Below are 14228 nucleotides of genomic sequence, written 5' to 3' on the forward strand. Positions count from 1 at the left end.
TCATAAGAAGTGTCTGTCTATTAACTATCTTGATTTGAGCCAGTCAACTATGAACAACTTAAATTGATTTACCCTTTTAGAATCAAAAGACTAGCTTTAGTGTACCTTTGAACAACTTTCAATAAATCAAAGAGAAACAGAACACAATCTGACCAGCACTTTGTCCCTTAATTGGGTTGGTCCAATGCGAATAGGGATTAGTCTGAGTATGGTACAGGTTTAAATGTATCTCTTACAGTTAGGGTCTGTTCAGGACACCTCATGGTCTGACAAAAAAAAAAAGCAAAAAGAAGAGAAACAGAACATAGTAACACAAGAAATAGAATATTGAATAGGCATTTAGCCTTTTCCTTTATAAGTAAACCAATTCAACTGTCAAATACAATTTTCCTGCTCAACAAAATATAAGGAGTACGAGGTAGAAAAGGGGTGGCTAAATTGTTTATAAAATGTATGTGTAAAGAATGTCACAAAGCAGATTCATTATTCTCAATCATTTCCCTAACCTCATTAACAACCAAATGTGCTTTGTTTCCCCCAATCACCTCACCTTGTTTCTTGCCATCCTTCCACACCTGTCAAAATGTTCCAAGTTGCATCAAATATAGAATCCACATCAAAATTATGTTTTCACAAATCATCTTTTTTACCTGTATTGTCGGCATTTTCTGCTCCGTTTTCCCAGCAAGATGCATTTACATGCAAGTGTAAAACATAAACCACTAATCAGGTTTCTTCAAGAAGACTAAGTAAAAACATTTTGACAATATATTCTTCAAATTATCGGTTTCTTGATGAACCCACGATGTAAGGAACTATAGACCATGAAGAGTTGGAGAAGCTTACAGTGACTCCCGCGCATACAACAAGCTTGTGTGGAACACTATTCACGTCAACACTATAGAACCGTATACTGCAACATCATATTGAAAACCACAGATTCATGTTGTGATAGAATAGATGCTTTTTATATATTTTTTGCTCTTGAAGTCGAACATTTAGTAATAAAACAACAAGACACAATACTGAAGAGTTATTGGCAGCATATCAGAAGATGATTAGACATTTCAGGTAGCGTAGCAAATTATACTCAATAACAAAGATCTAAAGCTGGATGTAGTATAGAGCAAAACAAAGTTTCCTAACCTGGGGTAATAACCGGCAGCCAACTTCTCCAATTTCGGTTTCAAATATATACATTTTCTGCACCAGCTTGCCTTCCTGAAAACCAAACAGATACTATTATGTCAATTCACTCCAAACGTCTCTAGTGAAACAATACAAGCATAACATGTTTACATGGGATCTTGCAATACAATCTAAGACTTAATTTATAAAGTGGAATCCAGGCCAACGTTTACCATTCAGAGCTGCGTGTGAGATTAGATACGAAACTGGGACAGGGTCAAGACCAATGCCATGGGGAGAGGGGGCAACTGCCAAGTTGGTTAAACTATTGACTTAGTAATCACAATATTACAAGTTTGACTCCCAGTTGGAGTTACCTATTTGGTTTGAGCCTCTCAGTTATGAACAACCTAGGCTGGTTTACCTCCTTGTGGTACTTCGTCGGCTAGGTCACAAGACAAAATTTACCCTGTGCAAACCCTCAGATAATGGCGGTGGGTTTTCCTCGTTACTCAAAAAACCAATGCCATGATATAGCAATCCAAATGCTTCAAATCAACAAATTATTAAAGCCAAAAAGAATCCCTATTCCCTAAACCACACAACCTGCAAAAGCTCATCTCCATTTCCATAATTTGAATTTTGAAATGTCTATAACCTATTAGTAGTAACCACAAGTATCAACTCTGCAACTCAAACAATTGCAAGCTACCTTAGTAAGACAAAAACAAAATAAAAATCCAAACTTTACACAAACTAATGAATTTTGAAGTCCTATAATAAATTTAGAAGCAGCTAAAAACATTACAGGCTCTAAAACATTAGTAAAATTAAAATTTAGCGGGGGCAACCAACCAAGTTAGTCAAACTGTTGACTTGAAAATTACAATGTTACAAGTTTGACTCGGTAACTGTCTATTAGCCTTCTTAACAGCTATGGACAACCTAGGTTAGTTTAGTCAGACTTTTATTGGATAATCACAAAGTTATAGGTCTCGTTCTTAATAAAAGCGGTCTATTAACCTTATTTGTTTGAGCAACCTAATTTGACCCTTTATCAATTATAGGTAACCAAATTTGATCCTTTACCGGCTAGAATCGAAATACGACGAGATTTACCGGTGAAGGTGAATAGTGACTGTGGTTTCCTAGTCACTCAAAATTAAAATTTAGAATAAATAACCAATACAAAGTCAAAGCAAAAGGAAATGGGGAAAGTCAGAGGCTCTGCAGACTGTTACCATAGAATGACCAGTGATTCACCGAGTTGTTGGGCCTCGGCGACGACCCGGTCGAACTGAGATTCACTGGAAATAGGTTGCAACTCTATCGACGCCGGCGAGTCATCGAGTCCCTGAACTGACCCTTCTTCGCCATACTTGGCTAAAGCTTCGATTTTTCCTACTCCAAAATGGGTTTTTATTGGACAAACAGCTACAAGATTCGGGGGGCAAGCAATCGCTCTAATCAAATTGAAATTGGGAAAACAAAATGGGGGTTTTGTGTTTAAATATGTAATTTTGCTGGCCGGAGATATTTGTAGAACGTTAGACATGTCTGCCTGCGTTTTCTTTACATGTGTCTGTGTTACTGTGCACTGCCCTTGCCTGATTTGATGCAATAGGTGGAGCCTTGGAGGAGATATTGGAAAAAAAAAAAAAAAAAAAGCTTCTAAAATCACTTCAATATTTACTTCCTAAATACGGAGTAGCTTTTTTAAAAATGATATAAAATTAACAAATATGAAAGAAGAAAAATATTTCTTCTCTTAAAAAGTTGAATTCTCGATCCCAAAGACCCTTACCGATTGGACAGAATATTTAGGAGGATGTGAATATTAGTGTGTACAAAAAAATGTCTATTTTGGACATAATTCTCAAATTGTCATTGTCGAAGTTTTAAATATTTCTTATTGATTGTATGCATTAGAGAATTTTTAAATGTCATTATTGTGTGGACTGTGATTCACACAGCTATATACATTATTCTAACACATAAAGTATATTATTTTAACTCGTAAAATACATTATCATACTCCAAAAGTAAATAATAATAAGTATATTACTCAGATATCATAACTCTAATATTTTCCCACAAAATAGTACAATATATTGAAAGGGGAAGAAGAAAAAGAACATTGCAACACTTCTGCATGGTCAAATTAAAGCCAACAACAAAAAAGATTTGGGACTAAATTGTAAACCCAAAAAAGAAAAAAGAAAAAAAAACCCCTTTTGGGGGATGACAGAAAAACTATGTAGTATACATTATTTCAACTCTGTCATCATCTCAACTGCTCAAACTTTCAACAATTCCAGAAATGGCAGAATAGGTTCCAATAACTGCAGATACAACACCTACTCCAATTATAACTACACAAGCTGATGCCTGCAACCAAAAAAAAAAAAAAAAAAAAAAACATCAATCATCATAAAAGAACATCTCGGGACAACCCGAACCAATTTAGTCAGACTTTTGAGTTAATAATCACAAGATTATAAATTCTTGGGAGTGACTTAGAGATTCGAACCCATAACCTTTGGTCTGACTCTGATACCAAATTGAAGCATGTGTTCCATCTCAACTAAAAGCCTAAGCTAATAGTTGGATTGCACATTAATGGTTATATGCTCAACAGCCCTTGCTAAGGGCAACCGCTAAGATAACCTAGGTTGGTTTACCTTCTTCTGGTGCTTTACTGGCTATAGGAAACGCAAAAGTTCAATAGTATGAAAGAAGTAGAAGCTGACAATACCTGAGTATAGCTTATTTTTCCCCTCACTATGCTCATATAACAAGCACAAGGAAGTATCAATGTCTGAAAACCAAAAAAAAAACAGATTAATCGGTATATTATGGCTTATCAGAAGAAAATCATAAGAAACACTCTAATTAGAAGATGAAGGACTTACAACTAGCATTGTAAGTAAAGATCCAATGAGTGACATAACAAGACCTGTAGGCAAAGTAAACTAATGTTTAAGCAGTTTAAGGTCGAAAAAGTTCTCTACGATTACATGAATGACTACAGAGTAAGCTTACCGAAAAACGGGATCAATAGACCGATGATCAAGGTAGAGATCACCAACGCCGTTCTGATGAGCATTGAGTACATATAGGACTTGACTTGATCTGATGGTATGAATTCCTCAATACTCATTGCCACTGGCAACATGGTTAATGCATACGTATAGCTAATTAAGGAAAAAAAAAACGTCTCGTTTATTGATATACACAAGTAAAGCTATTGACAAGTAAATGTGATCTTGGGGATCAGAAACTCAGAAAGGATATTTTGTGAATGGATTAACGACCTGCAAAAGAAGCAGAAGAGTGAATTATGATAACTGCAAACTTTACACATCGTTCTTTTAAGTTTTAAGGCGAGGTAATGAAGTTGACGTACCGTGGTCCAAACAGCTATTTTGGAGGCAACGAGTTCGGTGGGCATGTTTAGCGTGAACTGTGATTCTGCTAAATCTCCAAACATCATATATCCAAGAACAGCCGTCGCAATGTACATCAAAGTAACTATGACAAAGCTGTGTACATTTTTGAAAATTATTATGTTGTTAGCACAACGTTTTACTTGGGATTTTAATGAAACAAATTTGCGAGGTTTTGGAGTACCAGGTTACGAGGACAGCAGGGAATTGGCTACGTTTCTCCATCGAAGTATAGATGTTGGGGAACACAGCGTGCCCTTGGTAACAATAACCATAGAGACCGATGGCAACCGGGAGAGTGGAGAGATTCAACGCCGTTTGTTTGCCTTGAAGGCTAACACCATCGACCAAGCCAACCCAATACAAGCACGAAACAACCAAGACCGAAGCAATCACTCCTCCAGCTGAAAGTTTCAAGCTTTCGTGTTAAAATTTAGCTAAAAGTTTCGTTTTTTTGTGTGTGTGAAAACCCGATATTAATTAACAACTGCAAGATCGATTCACCTGAGATATAACTGAGAAGGCTGAGGTTCCGGAGAAACATGGTAGGAAGAACTGCAACGGTGGTCATCAGTGCGAAAAGATGGTGTGCATCTAAACGTATTCCTCCCAAACTTAAATGTGCATTTGGAAATAAAGACGATAAGTTATCAGCTTCCAATATTATATATTCAACACAACATGCCTGCAAATAGAGACCAAATATTATCTCAATCGGGACAATTAGGACACAAGAAATTCTATTTATCTTAGAAAACGAACATGCCATAAGGACCAAAGAAAGGACTTGAAAAGTCGGGATAGATGTACTTACATATAACTCTGCATACAAAATAATCTGCATCCAAAAAACACGAGAGCAAAACAAAACGTTAGCAGCCATGCTTAATTATCTAAAACGGAGTTTTTTTTTTTTTTCATCGAAGTAAAAGGCTTCAATTGGACTTACAGAAAGAACAACTCGGCCAGTTGGACCAAAGGCAGCGTGCCCAATATCAGGATAAGTCTCGAGCCCCGGTTGGCTGTCTAAGCATTTGCGAAGAAGAATCCCAGTATAGTAAGAAAGTACAGCAAAGAGAAACAATATCGAAAGCCCAATCCACCCACTTTCTCTCACAGCATAAGGAGTGGTTAGGATACCTACTCCACATAAAACATTCATTCCTGTTTGGAACAACCGAAATATATATATAAGTAGAGGCACAAAACCATTTAATCCTCTTTTAGACCTAAAGAGGAACAAAAGCTCTTCTTATTCTCAACTATTTAAAATAATCTCAAGCAAGTTCCAAACTTTTTAGTATAACCTGATCTAATCTAATAATATAACTCATTGGTTTCTCAAATAATCTCTTAAACACAAAACAAGAATTTTAATTTATTGTACTAGACTAGTAGTCGAAACGATACCATTTAGCACTGCTTGTCCGAACGAGCTTTGGTTTGAAATGGGAACTTCATGTGCAACTGCAGAGAGTTTCCTATCAGGGGTTCCCTTCCTTATGAAAGATGACTTGGATGGGAGCGGGGGCAACAAAGCATTTGAACTACGCCTTTTCTGCTCCGGTTCTTTTGATGCCAAAAGCGGTTTATGAACTGAAGGCAACACCTCGGGTGTGTGTCTCCTTGTAAGTGATGACGAAAGAAACGAGCTGCTTATACTTTTAATTGGCGTCCCCAAAAAGTTAAGACTTGGAGATGGTATGCTGCTGTAAAGATCCATAGATTGCCTGCAAACAAATATTCGAGGAGATTAGAGCTGTGGAGTTTTTCCAGAAAATTTCAAGAATCAAGACTACAAACTAGCTACTAGCTCATCAACAAATAAACAAATCGAAAACTAGCTCCCTATAACAGAAGACATATCTATTTCTTGAGAATGTAAGATCTTATCATACATGCATATTGGTGAAAAATTAAGCATAAAAAAGAGAGGAGAAAATATACCTATAACTTTGAGGCCAAGCATTGTTGAAGGAATTGGGCTTGCTGTGCTGGCGTTCATTCTCAGTCTCATTCTCATTATCATTGGAGTAATTTGAATAATTATCATCAGATTCATTCCCATCTCCATTTTCACATTTCTCCTGATTCTCTTCCTCTTCCTCACTATCTATGTAGAAACTGTGGTCAGACACTGAATTCTTCATCCTTGAAAGCCTCAAAATCTACAAATCATATCAAGATTTCAACCTTTAATAACATGCCATCTCTTCACCACACACTTTAACATTTCACCATATACACTAATAAACTATGAACCTTCACTCCATAACACCTCTCATACATAGAAAATCCAAGAAAACTTCATTCCAAAATTCCACACATAACAAGACACCTAATCAAGAGAGTTGAATGAAGGCCAAATTTGCCAAGAAAATTGAAACTTTGAAAGGGCAATTCCAAATTTAGGCCAAAATACACCAAAAAAGTAAAATTTAGGAATCAGGGGCTCACACACACACATGCCCACACCAACAAACATGCAATATTCATACCACAACAAAAATTCAAAAAAAGAAAGGAAAAACAAAAAAAAAAAACTCACTTTTTAATGGAGAATTAGAGGAAAGAACGTTAAAGCTCTGTTCTTTCTTCCTACCCGCTGCTTTAAAAGCTCCCAGAAACCTCTTTCTTAAACTCTGACGTTGGAAACCTCAAGAATCTGTGAGCTTTGCGCACAGAAAGAGAAGAGATTGTAGTAGCAATATGATGCAACGATGATTGTTTATGTAATGAGTGGAAGCAATGCTTTTACGGCTATTTATACAGCAGCCTGAGCTTATGAAGCAGAAGGTTGAAGGTTGAAGGTTGAAGATTTAAGGTTGACGGAGACTGTACATATATGGGTGTATCATGTATGAGCTCCGCTTTTTACCATTAATTTAACCCTTAAAAATACGCGGCTAATCGCTTAATTGTATATTAGGAGGTCATAATTAAGGAATAATAATGTTGTTGATATCCACTCCGTACTCCGTAGTACTGTAGTAGACAGGTAGTTAATATCCGATAAGAATAAGAATTACCCTTCAAAAATTATATTTCTATATCTGAAGAAATAAAAATAGAATAAATATTATAATACCTAACGAAAATATATAAGACAATCTATCCGATAAGAATTACCCTTCAAAAATTATATTTCTATATCTGAAGAAATAAAAATAGAATAAATATTATAATACCTAACGAAAATATATAAGACAATCTATCCGATAAGAATTACCCTTCAAAAATTATATTTCTATATCTGAAGAAATAAAAATAGAATAAATATAGAGTATATAATACCTAACGAAAATATATAAGACAATCTCGAGATTATAAAATAGACTATTTTTTTTAAAAGGAAAAAATATACTATTTTTAAAAACTCGGATTAACTTATTGAGTTATTGCCAAACTCTTATTCTATAGTTGACATGATGTTTGGTTCAACCAATACAACTAAGGAGAATATAATAAAATTTCAAAATGAATAGAATAAGAAAAGGAATAGAATTTGAATACAATTCTACCATGGGTTATGAGATTTAGGTAAATGCTACTCCGTATTAATTTTTTTTTGTACCATATATTTTATAGGTTAAGATTTAGGTTTTTTTTTTTTTTTTTTTTTTTTTTGAATAACCAAACATTGAATGGGTTAAGATTTAGGGAAATGTTATATATACAACTTGTAATTATCCTGATGCATGAACTATTCTTAATTTAACTAATTTATCAGTTAAATTTTTGACATCCTCTGAATTAGTAAAGAAAGTAATGGTTGTGCAGTGAAAACAAAAAAAAACGTAATTGAGTTCTTGAGCTCAAAATTAGTTTGAAAGTATAACTATACAATGTAATATTTAATATTTTTAAAAGTTTAATTATGCTATTATTATGTTGATTTTAAAGTTTATTGTTACTTGTATTATTATTTGAATTTGAATTTTTGTTTTTGAAAGGAATTTGAATTTGAAATAACTACTTTAATTATATAATTAACGTATTTAAATAAAATTTGTAAATAAAATAACAGGCGATATTTGTCAAAAATTTCTACAAAAAAATTTATTCATTTGAAAAAGATTATTTATGTAAGAACTATATTTATTTTATATCTAATTTCTCCTCTTTATATATGTGGAGTCAAATTAATCAATCAAAGCCGAAATAAAAGCAGGGGGATTATCCTCCCACAACATCGAGTTTGCCTGATATACACAAATTATATTAAATATAAAACTTTACCAATAAATTTGAACACAATAAACTTTTTTTCATACTTCATTATGCTTTAATATATATAGAGATAGAGATAGAGATAGAGCTATAATAATAAAATATAATATAATTTATAAAATATAAATACACAAAATAACTTTTAAAAAATATGTATAAATACATCTACCCACACAATTAATGCATTCATATGTGCTAATCTTGTTTCTATCAAAATGCATTCACACTTTGGAGGGAAAAATTTTGTGCTAAATTCTACTTTATATATATATATATATATATATATATATATATATATATAAAGAAAAGATAAAGATATAAAGATTTATACTACTATTAATAAAAACAAAATCTTCCATTTTGGATGAAGCCGGCTGGAGCCGGTAATTTTTTTTTAAAAAAAATATTTTAATTATTTATTTATTAAAAATTATTTTAAAAAATTAATTTTAAAATCAGTAACTTGCAACATCAGGTAAACAAAGTCATTTTGGGCTAAATTGCATGTTTTTGTGTTGTTCAATGGCCTAATTGCAATTTAGTGCGCAGTTGAGTGACCTATTTGACCCTTATTCCTAATACAATATAACAACATTAAAATTCATATTCAACAATATTATTCCGTCACTACTCCAATCAATACTATTATTAAAAATAAAATTCTCCTTTTAAATTCCACGTCCAAACACTTAATAATAATAAGCTTAGCAGTAAAAAAAAAAAAAACCGTAATTCGAGAAGCCTTCTAAAATTATTTCTACGTGTTATTTCACTATTAATATAATGAATTATGAATATGAATATAAGGAATATTTTGCAAAAAAAAAAAAAAAAAGGGAAAAGAATCGGTTATTTATAATTTAGATTAAAATTACATGTCGTTATTTTTATATTAATCTAATCAATATAATGAAGGTTTTGCAAAAAAAAAAAAAAAAAAAAAAAAAAGAAAAAAAAAGAAGAAAAGAATCGGTTATTAATAATCTATATCTATACTATTATTAAAAAACAAAACCATCCTTTTTAACTTCCTGCCGAACACTTAATAATAATAAGCCTAGTAGTAAAAAAAAAAAGGAAAAATAGAAAAGAATCTGTAATTTGAGAAGCCATAATGTTATAAAATTATTTCTACACGTTAGTTTACTAGTAATCTAATTAATATGAATATAAGGAAGATTTTGCAAAAAAAAAAAAAAAAAAAAAAAAAAAAAAAAAAAAAAAAAAAAACAGCTGTAAGAGAGATTTTTCCAAAAAAAAAAAAGAAAAAAAAAAGAAAAAGAAAAGAACCAGTTATTAGTAATTTAGATTAAAATTAAAGGACGTTATTTTACTATTAATCTAATGAATATAAGGAAGATTTTGTCACAAAAAAATTAGAAAAGAATTGGTTATTAATAATCTATACTCTATACTATTAATAAAAACAAAATGGTCCATTTTAATTTTCCGCCCAAAACAGTCATATATACTATTAAGCTTTGCGTAATACTACGTATTGTATAATAGTGTAATACACTTCCTAATAAATATATTGTTTCCTACTTTCCTATTCATACTACAATTTTACATTAAAATTCATATTCTTAATATAATACAACAATATTAAAATTTCTATTCCTATTCAACAATATTATTCTGTCACTTCTCCAATCAATCAATACTATTATTAAAAACAAAATCCTCATTTTTAACTTCCCGTCCAAACACTTAATAATAATAAAGTTAGCAGTTAAAAACAAAAGATAAATAGAAAAGAATCCGTAATTCGAGAAGTCATAATGTTCTAAAATTATTTCTACGTGTTATTTTACTATTAATCTAATCTAATGAATATGAATATAAGGAATATTTTGCAAAAAAAAAAAAAAAAATGAAAAGATCCGATTATTTATAATTTAGATTAAAATTACACGTCATTATTTTAATATTATTCTAATGAATATAATAAATATTTTGCGAAAAAATGACAAAGAATCGGTTATTAATAATCTATATCTATACTATTATTAAAAACAAAATTGTCCTTTTTAACTTCCCGCCCGAACACTTAATAATAATAAGGTAGCAGTAAAAATTGAAAAATAAAAAAGAATCCGTAATTCGAGAATCCATAATGTCATAAAATTATTTCTACGCGTTATTTTACTAATAATCTAATGAATATAGATATAATGAAGATTTTGAAAAAAAAAAAAAAGAATCAGTTATTAATAATTAAATTTTAAGTGTATCATTTGAGATATTTGTGGAGTTAATGTTATGCATGCATTTAACAATTTTGTGTACAATAACTTGTACGTTTTAAAAGGACAAATTTTAAAAGTTATTGTTACATAAAAAAAATGAATTTAACAATTTTGTGCCCCTTAATTTAAAAAACATTACTCCATTTTTTGGGGTGATAAATCCATATCTGTTACTCGAGGGTGTGCATTGAATAAACTCCGCTATTAATTGTGTAATAGCGTCGGGTTCAATCGAGAAGTTATTAACATGAATCAAATTCGTGACCTTCTGATACGAGAATTATATTCCATCAACTCGACTACTCATCATTTTGGAGCAATACTCCGTCGTTTTTCTTAAAGAAAAACTTGTCGTATATTGAAAAAAATATTTTATGTCAAATGAATACATAAATATTTACTAAATAATCTTATCAAATATAATAACATAATCAAATATTAAAATTTACTTTAAATAATTTTACATAAAAATATCAATTTAAATAAATTATAATGTGGAGCCAATTGATTGAGCAGCTATATATTTTTAATGCAAATAATCAAATATAATGAAACACTAATATATATTGAGTGATTGGCAATCCAAATTTGAAGCCCCACAATGCTTAACATTTTAACTCGTATGTCAACCATGGCCACCACACACACACATACATACATACAAACCCACACAATAATTGTGTTAGAATTTGTGGTCCCATTTATTTAACAATTCTCTTCCACTTAATTTTATCATTTGCATAAAGCTAATTATTTTGATATATATATATATATATATATATATATATATATATATATATATATATATATATATATATATATATTAGCGCTCATATGTGGCGGGGCTTACAGTGCAGCGATGCAGCGGGGGTTTCAGAAATACACCAACAGTGTAAGAAAAACACACCACAATGGAATGCAAAAAAAAAAAAAAAACACCAAAAAAAACACGATACATCCCAAAAAATACACCATATAACTCACCACCCCTAATAGGTTATTTTCAAACACTGTATGATGCTTTTACTCATACCTAATGGTGTATTTTTGGTGATGCGTACCCAATTTGTGTGTGTTTCTTGTGTTGTATTTCCTATCGTTGATGGTGTATAATTCTGCAACTATTGGTGACGTCACACCGCAACTTAACCATATATATATATATATATATATATATATATATATATATATATATATATATATAACTGCGTTCTGGTGCGGGGTGGGCACCTCAGGTGCGGTTGTGCGGTTTAATCTGAGTCATTCATCTCGTTTAAATCAACGTCCAAGATTACCAAAATTAAATTAAAAAATGCGGTGACATTTTGGTAATTTTTGCATCTCGGTAAATTTGATGTGTTTGAGTTTGGACTAAATGTGTGTGGCATTTGTGCTTAAGGTGCGTGTGATTTGTGCCTAATGTGCGTGGGGTGTATGCTTAATGTGCGTGGGGTTAGTGATTAATATCAGTAGTTGTTGAAACTTAAAGTGTGTGAGTTAATACTTAAAGTGCGTCGGTTTAATGCTTAATGTGCGTGAGGTTTGTGCTTAATGTGCGTGAATTTTATGCTTAATGTGCGTGAGTTTGTACTTAATATGAGTCATTTTAAAATATTAAGTGCGTGGGTTTGTGTTTAGTGTGCTTTGTTCTGTGCTTAAGGTGCGTGGTTTATGTACTTAATGTAAGTGATTTGTGTTCTTAAGGTGCATTGTTTGTGTGCTTAACGTGCGTGATGATTTGTATACCTAAGATGTGCCATGTTAATATTGAAGATGCGTCTAACCGCACGGGAAGCTTTTACCGCACCTGAACCCTTCCACACACACACACACACACACACACACACACACACACACACATATATATAGAAAATACCAATTTTATTCCCATGAGTATTATCAAAATGACAATTTTGGTCCACATGTTTAATTCACACCAATTTTCATCCACGACTATTATTTTAGTACCAATTTAATTTCGTCAACAACTATTGTTTTAGTACCAAAATTCATCACGCCGGTCACCCCTTTGTTTAAGACATGCTGAAATATGAAATTATTAAGAGTATTTTCTTACTTTTCAAATTAAGATCCCAATTTGAGCATAAATAAAGAAAGTTAAGCTCTAAAATTGATCTCAATTTGCAGTTCTCCTCCTCAAATTAAGGTAGGATGAGGAGGAGAATTGCAAATTGGGATCGATCTTAGGGTTAAATTCCTTTATTCATGTTCAAATTGGGATCTTAAGTTGAAAAGGACGAAAATACACTTAAAATTTTAGATTTTGGCATGTCTTAAAAGGAGTGACCGTCGTGATGAATTTTGACACTAAAATAATAGTCGTGGATGAAAATTGGTATTAAAACAATATTCGTGGATAAAAATTGATAGGAGTTAAAGATGTGGACCAAAACTGTCATTTTGCTAATACTTGTGGGACTAAAATTGACATTTGTTCTATGTATATATAAGAAAGTTAAATTTGTATTTATTCATTTCCCCTTTAACGTTGTTTTCAACTTCTATGATAGGTTGCATCACAATGAAAAAAATAGAGAGAGACAAAGACAAACCCTTAAATAAACAAATAACAAATATAATCCACAACAAAATCAACTAAAGATAAGGTGCATGTCATCCTTTCCCTTTTTATTTCCTTGGTTAGTTAAATAAAAAAAGGCAAACTTATAATCCCCCCAAAGAAAAAGATGAAGAAGAAGACGACTTATGACGATTCGGGGAAGATAACCTCATTCCTCAGCTCATCCAACACTCTCAAACATGTTGTCAAAGGCAACATCAATCTTTTACTCTCCGGAAGAATAATACTATGAATTATCATCCAATTAATACTAATAGGCTAATATAAACCTGGATTGATGAGATACATCATTATGGATTAGATAGCACATATTCAGTTACAGTACTCAGAAGACAGCAATACACAATTTAAGGTTCAGAGTCAAGTATGAGACAAAACATGATTAACGGTCTGGCAACGCAACAAGAACACCATTCAAGAGGCAACACAACAAGAACATCAACTGTGGCTGGAGATTAACACGACTACTGCTTCCGCTCATACGCGGTCAGATTTCTCGTATATTATTATTCAGTATAGTTAAATTATTTATATCTAACATCTTACTCTCTATAGAATCTGGGTGAACACTCA

The 14228-nt window shown here is 31.9% G+C and overlaps 2 protein-coding genes across 2 annotated transcripts; both read right to left on the reverse strand.

Moving 5' to 3' along the window:
- Positions 1–456: 456 nt before the first annotated feature.
- On the reverse strand, positions 457–2760 carry LOC109192493 (thioredoxin-like 3-2, chloroplastic). Its single transcript, XM_019343156.1, has 5 exons — positions 2370–2760; positions 1147–1221; positions 847–913; positions 651–668; positions 457–575 (listed from the first exon to the last, which is right to left on the reverse strand). The coding sequence occupies exons 1-5, from the start codon at positions 2681–2683 to the stop codon at positions 468–470; spliced, it is 582 nt and encodes a 193-aa protein (XP_019198701.1). The 5' UTR covers positions 2684–2760; the 3' UTR covers positions 457–467.
- A 438-nt stretch (positions 2761–3198) lies between these two features.
- Positions 3199–7410, reverse strand: LOC109192489 (vacuolar amino acid transporter 1-like). Its single transcript, XM_019343151.1, has 13 exons — positions 7123–7410; positions 6522–6742; positions 5985–6304; positions 5524–5738; positions 5389–5412; positions 5079–5259; positions 4759–4978; positions 4535–4670; positions 4423–4442; positions 4171–4316; positions 4041–4084; positions 3884–3946; positions 3199–3516 (listed from the first exon to the last, which is right to left on the reverse strand). The coding sequence occupies exons 2-13, from the start codon at positions 6722–6724 to the stop codon at positions 3418–3420; spliced, it is 1671 nt and encodes a 556-aa protein (XP_019198696.1). The 5' UTR covers positions 6725–6742; positions 7123–7410; the 3' UTR covers positions 3199–3417.
- Positions 7411–14228: the final 6818 nt, after the last annotated feature.

The sequence above is a fragment of the Ipomoea nil genome, unplaced genomic scaffold (genome assembly GCF_001879475.1).
Source record: "Ipomoea nil cultivar Tokyo-kokei standard unplaced genomic scaffold, Asagao_1.1 scaffold1770, whole genome shotgun sequence".
NCBI lineage: Eukaryota > Viridiplantae > Streptophyta > Magnoliopsida > Solanales > Convolvulaceae > Ipomoea > Ipomoea nil.